Genomic DNA, 14187 nt, shown 5'->3' with positions numbered 1-14187 from the left:
AACTTCTTGATTGGAAATACACTTTTTTAAACAACATAAATTGATTACACATGTGGGCCTCACTGGCTGGACTATGCAGGGACCAAATCAACTGCATAGAAACAGATGGTAGGGGAGCACAAAATCTGCAGCCGGACAAGGACAGAGACGACTGTGAACAGACCATCAATTGCACTTATTCATATTCAAGGTGAAGCTGAAAAAAATTAAAACAAGTCCCCAAGAACCACAGTATGACCTTGAGTATGTTGTTGTTGTTAAGTGCCGTCGAGTCGGTTCCGACCCATAGCGATAAATCCTTATGGGAGTAGAAAGCCTCATCTTTCTCCCACGGAGTGGCTGGTAGTTTCGAACCGCTGACCTTAAGGTTCGCAACCCAATTCGTAACCACTATGCTACCAGAGCTCCTTGAGTATATTCCCCCTAAATTTAGACACCATACCCAAAATAGATTTGATCCACTGAACACTAATGACTGAAGACCAGACAGATTGTGGGATGACATCAAGGATACCATACATGAAGAAAGCAAACGGTCATTAAAAAGACAGGAAAGAATGACAAGACCAAAACAAACGTCAGGACAGACTCTGAAATTTGGTTTTGAACACAGAGTCGCTAAATCAAATAAAACAAATGAAATAAAAGAACTGTATGGAAGATTTCCAAGGGTGGATCAAGAAGACAAAGTCAGATATTATAATGAAATTTGCTCAGACCCGGAGTTATAAAACCAAAAGGGAAGAACATGCTCAGCATTTCTCAAGCTGAGAGAACTGAAGAAAACATTCAAGCCGTGAGGTACATGGCTAACTGTCTGAAAGTGATCCGTATTTGTGCCCATTCCAGAGAAAGGAGATCCTACAGAGTGTGGAAATTACTGAATAATATTATTACATCACAAACAAAAACTTTTTGCTGAAAATGGTTCAAAAATGGTTGCAGCAGTAAAAGAACAGGGAAATGACAGAAAATCAAGATGGAATCAGAAGAGAAGAGTGGAACGAGCAATATCATTGCTGATGTCAGATAGATCTTTGCTGAGCGCAGGGAATATCAGAAAGATATTTACCTGTGTTTTACTGACTACGCAAAGGCATTCAACTGCATGGATCATAACAAATTATGAATAGCATTCTTAAGAATGGGAATTCCAGAATACTTAATTGTGCTCATGTGAAACCTGTACATAGTCATTTAAACAGAAGAAGGGGATGCTGTATGATTTAATGTCAGGAAAGGTGTGCATTAGGGTTGTATCATTTCACCATACTTATCCAAAGTGCATGCTGAGCAAATAATCCAAGAAGCTAGAAGAACACGGCATCAGGATTAGAGAACAACTCATTAACAACCTGTGACCTACAGATGACACAAGCTTGCGTGTTGAAAGTGAAGAGGACTTCAAATACTTAACTGATGAAGATCAAAGACCACAGCTTTAAGTATGGATCGCCCTTCAATACGAAGGAAGCAAAAGTTATCACAACTGAACCAATAAGCAACTTCATGATAAATGGAGAAAAGATTGATGTCAATGATTTCATTTTACTTGGATCCATAATCAACACCCATGGAAGCAGTAGTCAAGAAATTAAACAATGTATTGAACTGGGAAAATGTGCTGCAAAAGACCTTTTAAAACAATTTAAAAAGCAAAACTATCACTTTGACTTAAGTCATGGTATTTTTGACAACTAGAAAGAAGGACCCAAAAAGAATTAATGCATTTGAATTCATTGAAATGTTGGTGAGGTATATTGAGTATCCCATGAACTTCCAGGAGAATGAACACATTTGTTTTAGAAAATGTATAGTCAGAATGCTTCTAAGAAGTGAGAATGGCGAGACTTCAGCTTATGTATTTGGATATGTTATCAGGAGAGACTTGTCACTGGCGAAGGGTATCCTTCTTAGTAAAACAGAGGGTCAGTAAGAAAGTGAAAGATGCTCAATGTACAATGACATAGGCTGCAACAATGAACTCAAACTGAACGGTGACTATGAGAACAGAGCAAGACTGAGCACTGTTTTGTTGCAGTATACAGAGCTCTGGTAGTTACAAATCGGGCTGCGAACCGCAAGGTCAGCAGTTCGAAACTACCAGCTGCTCCACAGGTGAAAGATGAGGCTTTCTGCTTCCATAAAGATTTATAGTCTCGGAAACCCTGTACATAACGATCTATGAGTCGGAACCGACTACACCGCACATAACCATCACCACCACACATAGCTAGAGTCACTATGAGTTGGAACAGACTCGAGAGCACTTAACAACAACAACTAACAACAATGGTCATGTCTATATTTTCTAGTGTGAAATATTTGTTCCAATGTTTTGTCCTTTTTTTAGCTATTTTTCTAATTATAAGAGTCTGCAAGCTCTAAATGCATGCCATGTCTTAGATAATACATGTTAGATTTATTTTCTACCAGACTATTGAGAAATTTTGTTTTCTTAATGGTCATTTTGAAAGAGCAGAGATATTCATTTCATCTTACTTTTCTTTGACCATTCTTGCTTTTGAAATCCTACAAAATCCTTGCCTTCTCTACAAGTTGATCTGTAGATTTAATGCAAACACACTTATACAAAAAAAAAAAAATACCATTAAAAATTTGATTAACTGAGCTATATGAAAATTAAATTTTTTTACTTCTTGAAAGGTACTATTAAGACTAGGAAAATGAGTCTAGAGGGGTCTGGTGGAAGGTGATGGGGATAAGATTCTTATGATTCAATAGTGAATAATTATTATCATGACTAATTGCAACTGTCACAACTGTAAAGGTAAAAGTTTTGTAACAAACGGAATAATCTTGCAATCTAAGGAAAAAGCACCCTAGGATTATCAAGGGAGAAGAGCATGAGCAGAATGCGGGATCCTATCCAGAGAAGCAGCAACACCAGAGATGGAGGCAGAGATGAGGACATGGAGAGAGGGAGCAGCTGAGGACTCTAGACTCATGGAAAGAGAAAGGCTGTGTGCTGGCGACCAGGAGGCAGGCTTGCCAAATGTGCCCTTAGGTTGTTTAAATGAGTATATATTCCTGAGTGTTTCTGTGTACATCTTCCCCAAAAAACAAACAAACAAATAGCAAACAAACAAGAACAAAACCCAGAGGGAATAGAAGCAAATACTGTTGAATGATGATGCATGGAGGAGATTGCAATCATTGCAATGAGACGATGAGTGTAAAACCACTGTTTTCTCATGTAAACTACCACTCAAGTCATAATAAAAACTAAAAGAAAAGAAAAGAAAAAAAGAAATGGAAAAGGAAAGTAATGGGTTGCAAAACAGATATGTGGAAAAAAACCACCTGTAATGTGGTGAATTATTGTAAATTGTTGAATATATTTCTTCTACCCACTGTCTTAGTAATTCCCAACAAACTACTTTTTCCTGATGGCTTTGGATAAGAGAAGGTGGGGGGAGATGCTGGTAGATTATGGTTCAGTTGTAAATGATTATTAATAGTGTTAATTGTGAAACCTTGAAATTCTAACGTGGGTATAAAATGAGCAATCTCAGAAGCAGGTGGGGGTGAGGGTGGGGGTGGGGGTGGGGGTGGGGGGAAATCTCACTACCATCAAGGAAGTAGAGCCAGGAGTGGTGTGGGTCATTTGGACCCAGAATATCGTGTGCATTGGACCTCTCATCTCAGGATGGAAAACTGACATTGGAGGAGTGGCCGAGGAACAGTAGAACCGGAAACCAGAGCACAGCATGACAGAACAGTGGGTTTCCCAGTTCAGATAGCAAGTAGAGGTGAGTGGCTTTGGGTTGGAGTTGGGTATCTCCTGGAACTTCACTGGAGGAGCTCAGTTTGCTGACCCATGGAGCTGATTGCCTTCAGGCTGAGGTTTATGGTAGAAAGGTGTGTCTTGAAGGCAGTATTGTTGTTGTTGTTGTTATGTGCCGTTGAGTCGGTTCATACTCATAGTGACCCTGTACAGGGTTTCCGAGGCTGTAAATCTTTATGGGAGCAGAAAGCCTCATCTTTCTAACAGCTGGTAGTTTCGAACTGGTGACCTTGCGGCTCGCAGACCAATTCATAACCACTATGCTACCAGAGCTCCTTGAGGACAGTATTAGCAGTCCTAAGAGAGCACTGTAACATTGTCTAAGCAGGGCAGTCCTACCAAGGGGCAGAGAGACGTGTGCACAGCTGTGACTAGGCATTGCAAACCTGTGTTCTGAAATGGAACCTATTAACGTCCCTAATCATTCCCACAATTTCAAGTATTATTTCAGTTCTGTGTAGTGACTGCAATAAATTCTCAGACCCAGCAGAAAAGTAGAGCGGCGCTGAAGCTTGGAGTGAGAGGCATATCTGATCTCTGCCTCATAGGAATTGGTCTTGAGCTGTCCCAGGCAATCAAACCCCAGCCTCCGTGCCTTTCTCACACCACTCCCCACCCCCCTCAAAAAGACACCTAAACTTCGTATCCCAAATACATACACTCCCATTTAACAATAACAGCAACATGACTCAATAATAAGACAACATTAAGACACCCGGATCTATCCCAAAGAACCACGAAGACTTTCTCCTGTGCTATCATGTAGTGGTTTTACGATTTTTAGCACTTACATTTAGGTTTACGATCCTTTTCAAGTTTGGTTTTGTTTATGGTGAGAGATATGGGTTGAGGTTCACAGTCGCCCCACCCCATACACCTATCTATTTTCCCAGTACCATTTGTTACAATGCAAGTGAAATTTTGCTAAGATAATAAAAAAAAACAGTTGCAACCATACATTGATAGAGAACTTCCAGAGGTTCAAACCGGATTTAGAAGAGCATATGGAACTACGGATTTCATTGCCAAGTCCCCAGGCCCAGTGACTCATTCCCTAAAGGGGTTTGGTTTTGTCTAAGACGTTTATAACTTTGCCTCCTCTATGTTCTATCACATTCATGGGTATATTTGCAGCAAAGCTAAATGCCTAACCTATTCATGCATACACTTCTAATCTCCCTCTCACACCTGCTCAGACTGTGTTCCAATCCATGTACCTACTTGTAATCACCAATACCGCAGGACTGTTTCCAGAAACTGTTTGAAGACCCCTTATATGTGAGAATGCTAGATATTATTCTACAGGTCACTGAGATACTCTTCTTTTCTTCCTCCCTTCTTCTCCAGTTTAAAAAAAAATTTTTTTATCCCTGTGTTTCCTCTTAGATCAGGTTCCATTGTTATGTCTACAAATTCTCCAGTCTTTTCTTCTGCAGAATCTAATCTGCTCTCAATTCCACCATTGGCACTTTCATTTCAGATATTTCATTTTTCATCTGTCAGAGCGTCAGCTGGGCTTTCTTCTTTTAAAAAATACTTTCCACCTGTCTCCTCACTATCCATGTTTTCTTAAAACACTTGAACGTTGTTATAATGGCAATTTTAAGTCTCACCTGCTTGTTCTCTCACCTTAATGATTTCTCACATCATTTTTATTGATTGACATTTCTCCCGGCTATGGGTCACATTTTCTTGGTTGCTGATATGCCTACAAATTTCAGATTAATGCTGTATTGTACGTTATTGAGTGTCTAGATTTTATTATCTGCCAGTGGAAAATGTTGGGCTTTGTTATGGTAGGTAGTTAAATCCAATTTGATTTAAATTTTGTTCACTCAAGTTTAGAGTAAACGTTAATCTAGGGGCCGTCCCATTACTGAGGCCCTTCCGGAACCTGTAAGAATTTTCTTGAATGATCCACTAGGCTTCTTCTCCATTATGGCTGATTGAAAGTTGTATGCATTCCAGCCTTGGTGAGTTCTAAAAAACATTCAGCTCCCAGTTGCCAAATGGTTCTTTCTCTAAGCTTGTTGAGTTTCTCCTTAGACACATACATCTTCTTATTCTGCAAAGGTTCAAAGGGACCCCAGGCAGGTATCTGATTCTTTCTCTTTGTAGATCATACCTTTCCAGAATTCTGCCCCATAAAATCCAGGTGCTTTGTGAGTTCTGATTTCTGTCTCTGCAACTCTACCATACATCTGTCATCTGCTTGGATTTCCCTTGCATGTTCCACAGTCCAGAATGTGCCTCCAGGAAGAGAGCTTGGGTGACTGCAGAGGTGACCTGAGTCGTCTCCTCTCTGTGAGGGACCACAGACGTACACTGCCTCCTGTCATGTAATTAGTTTAGTTTTCTATGGTGGTTTGTTTTTTTTATTGCTTCATTTTTGTTTTCTAATGTTTTATTGTGAATTATATGATAGTTTACATGGGAGAACATTAGCTTTACATTCATCCTATTGTATATCATTTCATTGCTATGATTACAATCCCCTCCATGCATCATCAACCAGCCAAAGGGTATACCCCGCAAGCCTACCCTCTGGTCATCAGCACACAGTGCCTCTCTCTCTCTGGGTCTAGAGTCCCCAGCCACTCCATCTCTCCACGTCATCATCTCTGCCTCCATCTCTGGCGTCACTGTTTCTCTGGGTAGGGTCCTGCACTCTGCTCTTCTCCCATGATGGTCCCAGGGACCTCCACTCCTGGACTGCAAAGTCAACCACTCCCCTCCTTTTACTACAAAACATCCACCTTTACATTTCTAACCCTTCACAGTCAGTTCTGTTAGCAATTATTCACTATTGTGCCACATGAGAGCCATCCCTATCTTCTTTCATCAGTCCCGCCCATACAGACTGGATACTACTTCATGGAGATTCTGTCTTCCTCCACACCCTCTGGATCTAGGCTCCCACTTGAAAGCTTGTCACTTCGTGCCTTTGTAGCCGCCCCCCACCCCCCCCATTTTGGGTAGCCAACGCGTTTTCTAGTTTTTTAAGAGAGAAGGCTAAATTTGGTTTTTGTTACTTAGTCCTATCCAGAAGTCCTTTCTTAGATCTTAAAAATGAATCTTTAATTTTTAAAAAAGTACTTGCCACAAACCTTTCAAATATTCTAGTAAAAATCTCATCTTAAAATTTGTATAATACAGGTAAGTGCTGTCCATGATTAAACACTGGATCATTTTGGCACTGTATAACGAACCACAAAGTTGGCACTTCAAACCCATGCTGTCCATGATTAAACACTGGATCAGCACTGGATAATGAACCACAAAGTTGGTACTTCAAACCCATTGGTTGCTCTTGGAAACCCTATGCAGGGTTGCTATGACTCGGAACAGACTTGATGATACTTAACAACAAAAGCAACATAGTACTGATTCAACTGGCAAAACCCAAGGAGATTTGAGGATTAGATGGTAGCAGTTGTTCAGTGTGAACATCTTGATCGTGGTGATTATATTGCGGCTTTGTAAGAAAGTGTCATTATTTGTTTCAAGCATACACAAAAGTATTCAGGATGATGGGACATCAAGTACACAAGTTACTCTTAATGGTAGATGAAAAAGAAGATTCTGTCTAATAATTTGAAATTTTTCTATAAATTCTTTGATAATTTCAAAATAAAAAAATAAAGTTTAAGTATTAAAAGTGATTGTATAATATTATCACATTAATCTCAAATTTCTCTGGTTAAAAAAAATTGTTGTTGTTGTTAAGTGCCTTGGAGTTGGTTCCCACTCAAAGCAACCCTGCATAAGGTTTCCCAGGAGTGGATTGAATCGCCAACCTTGTGGTTAGTAGTCCAGTGCTTACCCTACAGTGTCACTCACACCAGGTCTCTGAAACAAAACTGTTGCGTTCAGTTGAGTTGGTTCTGACTCACAGTGACCCTATATAGGGTTTCCAAGGTGGGTTTGACCTTACAGCTACCAGTCCAGTGTTTATTCTACAATGCCACACCAAATAAACCACAGTAAAATCACAGTAAGAGACTGGATGGTGAGAAACATGTAACATTAAACTGAGGTCGGAGGTAGAGAAACAAGCTCCTGCTCTCTGTTGATGCTCCCTATATTTCCTATGGAGAACAGGTCCGATGAGGGGCCATAAAGGCTACACTTACACAATGGTTTTTCCAATGTGCAGAAATGATTTCTCGACAAATTCTCGAACACTATGGACTTCTCCAGTGGCAATGACAAAGTCCTCCGGTTCCTCAGTCTGCAGCATCAGCCACATAGCCTAGAGAGAGAGAGAATAAGGCAAAATGAAGTTGTAGCAAGTGGCCCCTTTGGCAATACAATATCATCAAATGCACAAAATTTGATATGAACATATATAGTAATTGTTCTTAAGTGATTTTGAGTCAGTTCCAACACATAGCGACTCTGTTTAGGGTTTCCAAGAAGAGGCTGGTAGATTTGTACTGCCAGCCTGATGGATAGCAGTCCAGAGCTTATCCTAGAATGCCACACCAAGACTCCATAAATAGCTAGACAATGGCTTTCATAGTATAGCCTAACTACAGCAGTCGTTCTCAAACTTTAATACACATCAGAATCAACTTGGTAGTTTGTTAGTATCAATTCTTACGTCAGTGTTACAGAGAGAGACTCCAAGGCCTGGGGAGCATGTCTTGGCACTGCTTGATTCTTGATTTATAGAGGTCAAAATACACCTAACAAAACATTTGCCAATTAAACATGACTTAATGTGACATGGGAGTCCTAGTGTGGCACTGTGGGATAAAGCACTCAACCACAAGGTTGGTTCGACCTCACCAGCTGTTCCTCAGAAACCCTAACACAGGGTCAGTATGAGTTGGAACTGACTTGACGGTACTAAACAACTTAATTTCTTTCAATAAAATACCCAATGGTGGTTCTGTATGGTAAGCACTGGACTGCAAACTACAAGATGTGGCTTTCTGTTCTCACAGAGATGTAAGGCCATGGAACCCCATACAGGGTGGCAATGAGTTGGAAACAACTCGATGGCACATAAAAAGAACAACATTATGCATATTGACAAAGTTTTGTTGTTATTGTCAGCTGCTGTGGAGTTAGCCTCCAGTTCCTCATAGCCTCATGCACAGGGAATGAGATGTTGGCCAGGCCAGCTTTATCCTCATGACCACACTCTCGTGACCCTTAGGGTTCTCATCAGCTGATTTTCAGAAGCAGATTGTAGTCCACTCTTCCTAGTCTATTTTAGTCTAGCACCTCTGTGGAGACTTGTTCAGCCTCATATCAACACAGAACCCTCCACAGGCAGGCGGGTCTTGGCTACGCCTGACATGCATTGGCCATTGAGATCCTTAAGGTTGTGTGTCAATTTGACTGGATCATTATGCTTGGTGGTTGAGTGGTGAAGATGTGGTCATCCCCCGATGCGATCTACTATCATGTAATCACTTCCATGTTTATCTGCTGTCAACCTCCAACCAACTGAATGGACCTTTCTTTGGGGGTGAGGCCTGCTTCCAACATAATGGAAGCTTGGGGAAAAGCTTGTTGGCTTTTTCCAGGGTCTGCCTCCTGCATCCGGCTCCTCATCTGACCTCTGGTTCTTTGACTTGAGCCAGCAGTCTGCTGTATTGCCTGACAATCCTGGGAGATTGTCAGCAGCCTGCCATTTTACCTGTTGATCTTGGATTCATTGCCTTTTGCAGCCGGAAGCTTGCCTTTTGATCTGCTGATTATAGATTCACCAGCCTCTGTAGCTAAGTGAGTCAGGAGAGGCCTTCAGGCAGACATCCGACCCATGGGCTAAGAACTTGCCAACCTCGACAACTGTGCGAGCCATTCCTGGGTATAAAGATCTGTCTCTCTGTCTCCTTCTCTCGCTCTCTATCGCACCACTAGCAACCCAGCCTAAGACAGCTGTGAATCAATCCCAGGTCTCCTATACTGTTGTTGTTGTTGTTACTAAGTGCTTTCAAGGTGGTTCCAACTCTTAAAGACCCAAGGCTGTCCGACCCTGCATCATCCTCACACTTGTTATGATTGAGCCCAGACTGAAGAATTTGGTAGAATTCTTCAGTTTCATCATCACTGCCTTTATGTAAAATTTGAACAATAATGGTATTAACTTCCTTGTCAGAGTATGGATACAATCCTATCACAGACAGCATGTGCTTCAAGAAAGATTGTGAAATATTCTTTTCAGTAATGAATGCAACACCATTTCTCTTCAATTTGTAGCTCCTGGCATAGTAACCATGGGATTGTAAGATTCAAAATGGCCAAGACCAGTCAATTTTAGCTCATTGTTGTTATTGTTAAGTGCCGTCGAGTTGGTTCCAATCCATAGCAACCTCCCAGGAGCAGCTGGTGAGCTTGAACTGCCAACCTTGCAGTTCAAATGGCTTTTCAGTCTGGTGCATTAACCCACAGCGCCACACCAGGACTCCTTTAGCTCATTAATGCCTAGGAAATTGATCTTTATGCATTCCATCTCATTTTTGACATCCTTCAATTTTCCGCGATTCGAGCTTCATACTTTCCATGTTCTGATTATTAATGGATATTTGTAGTGATTTCTCCTTATTTTGAGTTGTGCCCCACCAGCAAGTGAAGGTCTCAAAGGCTTTGCTCCATTTAACTCTACTTTGAAGAGGCAAAGTCCTATTTTCAGTGCCTTCCAACCTGAAGGGCTCTTCTTTTGGCACTATATCTCACAACGTTCCAATGTTATTCATAATGTTTTCATCATCTGACATTGTATCAGACAGTGTTCTGCTGCTGTCCACACGGTGTACAGTGGCTAACTGTTCAGAGGTAACCTGTCTCTCCTTCTTTCTAGTCTGTCTCAGTCTGGAAGCTCAGCTGAAACTTGTCCACCATGGGTGACCCTGCTGGTATATTAAATACTGGAGGCACTCTTCCAGTATATCACACGAAAGCCACTACAATATGACCAACTGACTGACAAATGGTGGGGTCTTCTATACTGAAGATGAGATTTCTACCACCAAATCACCATTGCTCATCTGAAAAGTTTCCTTCCTCTTGATTTAATCTCATTGGTGGCAGCTGACAGTAATAATAAAGCATTTCCCTTCTATTTAAAATAATTTCTTGTGACACTTTTATATATTTGGTCTCTTACAAGATGGTTTTCTGGAGCAGTTTTAGTTGGAAGACAAGACTTTGGGTGGTCTTACATGTCCCAGATATTAGGCAGGTTGAGTGGGGCAATGCCATCAACCTCAGGTAGGCTAAGTACCGGACTGATGCAAGTTTTGGCTAGGTGACAGTTCTATTCACATCAGCAGTAGCATTTTGTATTAAGAGATGATGCTTGATAAATATAGTCACAGTATTTTTAAATATCATATTAATTATAGTCGAGTTTCATTACCATAAACTGTATATTTGAGAATTTGTCTACCTGCTGAAATTTATCTGTAACACCCAAATTCACACTCGTGGCACTGCAGCGATTAGTTCATCGATGGGCACAGAGAAGTGATATTGTAAGCTGCTCTACGTGTAAGACTGAGTAAGGAGCTTCAGCAATCATACCACGGCATCCTTTTCATGAGTTACGTAAGGTCATGTTTTTCACGTTTTTGTGCTTTTTCTTGGTGGTTTTACAGCTTATAATGTCCCCCAAGTGCAGTGCTAAGTGACTGTTACTAGTGTTCCTAAATGCCAGAGTCTATGATGTGACTTAGGAGAAAAATATGTGCTAGATAAGCCTTGTCATGTTTGTTGTTAAGTGTCATCGAGTCGTTTCCAACCTATAGCAACCCTGCATAGGATTTCCATGGAGCAGCTGGTGAGCTTGAACCACTGACTTTGTGATTCAAATCAACTTTTCAGTCCAGGTGCATTAACTCACAGCACCACACCATGACTCCAGGTAGGAGTCATAGTCCTGTTGAATGTTAATGTGGAATGTCAGTGTTGTTAAGTGCCATCAAGTTAGGTTCAACTCATAGCGACCCTGTATAGGGTTTCTGGGGAGCAGCTGGTGAATTTGAAACGCCAACCTTTAGTTCAAACCAACTTTGAGGTCCAGGGCATTATCCCACCGCACCACACATATAGTTTAATGTTAAGGAATTAACAATATATATTAAACAAGGAGTCTTTAAACAGAAACACACATCAAACAAGGCTGAATGTAACCAGAGGCTCACAGAAATTCTAGAACCCTGTATGTCTCCTAGAAGCAATAGTTCAGCTTTTGCTAATTTCAGTATTTGCCACAACTTTATAAGCCATTGTTGTTGTTGTTGTGACGTGCCATAGAGTTGGTTCCAACCCATAGTGACCCTGTATAGGGTTTCCAAGGAGCAGCTAGTGAGCTTGAACTGCCGACCTTGCAGTTCAAACGGCTTTGCAGTCTGGCGCATTAACCCACAGCGCCACATCAGGACTCCTTTATAAGCCATAAATACTGTGAATAATAATAATTGAATGTGTATTATTGGTAATAATAAAAGCCAGATTAGTGTTTAAAAGGCATAAGATACAAGGTGTTCTTTTTATTGGGGTAACTCTGCACAGTAGCTGTGTAGCTCCATGAACCCAGAGCTGAGTGGACACATGGGGCCTGGAATTTAGCTTGGTCATGTGCCCAGTTTGGGGACGCATCAGTTTGTGCATTTGTAATAAAGTTCCTGCGAAATCTGCCTCTTGGTAACGTGCGTCCAAGAAAATATGTACTAACAGAGGCTTGGGAGGACGGGGCGTATCGTCCTCTGTGACCCGGCTGTCTTTGAACAGTCCTTCTAGCCTGTAAACCTCTCTTCGGAGACCTCCCTATCTGCGTACTCTACCTGGTTCTTCTAGGTTCTGTGCAGTAGTTTCAAGTCTAGTAATTGGAGAGAGTTCACATCACCAGCCTTGGTTTCCCCCAAGCCCAATGGCACACAGCATGGCTGGCCTTCCCTGGGACTGACCCTGCACTCTGACCATCCTGCCACTACCCTCCTTCCTAAGCCAATTCTGCCATTCTACCCAAGAGTGTGTGTGTGTGTGTGTGTGTGTGTGTGTGTGTGTGTGCGCGCACAGGCACATGCGCCCACACACATACATTTTGACTTTCGTCAGATACTTTAAATGTCTTTAGGAAAAATTAAATTATGTTTCTGGCTAGAATTTCTACATGAATATTTTTTCAAGGGATTAGATGTAACAGAGTAAATACATCTAAATGCATTTTACTTAAATTTCCATTTTAAAAAAGAACATTTCAGATAGGTCTTTTAGGACTTTTCAGCTTCTTTTCCTGCTTTGGAAACAGTGTGGTTGTACTAGAATGGTCGAAAGAAAATCATATTATCTGTCATGTGAAAGAAGGCAAGAGCTTGCTAAAAATAAAAGGAGAAAACTTGATTACTGGTTAATGGCGGATTACTTTAAACACCGGGCACAAGCTCCATGTGCTTGTTTTGATTCCTGACAGCATTCTCGGCTGGGTTGCTTCTCACTTTCACAAGGGTGAGTGCCAGGAGCCTGCTCTTTTCCATCAGACTATCTGTGACCTCTGACCTATCAATTCCTAAGCATTTCCTCTCAAGTTCAGATTGTACCAGACTGCAGTCTGGGAATGAGAAGGGAAAGAATATACAACTCTAGACTTATTTATTATTGCTGAATAGTTTACCGGTTTTCACGAAGGGAAGGGGCTTTGTTTGAATTTCCACTGAGCGTAATTAATGGGCATTGACTGGTAAAGGATGAACAGGTGACACTGTGAAGAAGAAGATAAATGATCTTGTGCTCTGGTGTGATAATGGCTTAGTAATTTGCCACACAGCCCAGGCCGACTGTACCCCATTGTGGTGCTAGCCCGTGTCCAGGTCACAAAGACTGCAGTGTGAGAGTTTCTCGCTCATACGCAGCTGCACACGTTGATTTGGTCCATTTATTCTCTGATGGATGGCACGCTGAGGAAAAAGTTCACCAGCTCTCACCTTCCTGTTCACAGGCAGAACCACATGACCCATGACACAGCCAGGCCACCGTCTGTGATAAAATCACCACCTGGCTTTGGCTAGACAATCTTGGGGATACACGCTTAGGCGTCTCTTTGTCTCCCCATGTGCTTTCCGTACTCTTTCAGGGCAGAGCTGAGTTGGACATTTCTTCACATTCTTACTTTTTCCATTGAGCTGGTCACCAGTACAAATGAAAAACACCCATCTTTCTTGTTATTGATCCATCCACAGGAAAAGAAAGGAAGCCAGTTAAGTAATGTACCAAGGTTTCAGTTTCTTCAACATAAAAAGCATTCTTTCCTGTCAAGTGAACAGTGCAGTGTCAAATCATTCCTCACAGGCATTTTCTTTTTGAGGCAAATGAAGTTCAAGGGGGCTCCAGGCCACTGATATTTAAAGGTAAAGTCTGTTGTTGTT

At 41.4% G+C, this 14187-nt stretch overlaps 1 protein-coding gene across 1 annotated transcript in view; it reads right to left on the bottom strand.

The window, feature by feature from the left end:
• GMDS (GDP-mannose 4,6-dehydratase) overlaps nt 1-14187 on the bottom strand; it is an 809379-nt gene that overhangs the window by 167857 nt on the left and 627335 nt on the right. The window contains exon 8 of the mRNA XM_006870563.1: nt 7942-8060. Coding sequence (XP_006870625.1) covers nt 7942-8060 — 119 coding nt within the window. The remainder of the gene's footprint in view (nt 1-7941; nt 8061-14187) is intronic.

This window comes from Chrysochloris asiatica, unplaced genomic scaffold (genome assembly GCF_000296735.1).
Source record: "Chrysochloris asiatica unplaced genomic scaffold, ChrAsi1.0 scaffold00144, whole genome shotgun sequence".
NCBI classification, from domain to species: Eukaryota; Metazoa; Chordata; class Mammalia; order Afrosoricida; family Chrysochloridae; genus Chrysochloris; species Chrysochloris asiatica.
The sequence above is the reverse complement of the archived record's forward strand: the minus strand, read 5'-3'. Positions and strand labels throughout refer to the sequence as shown.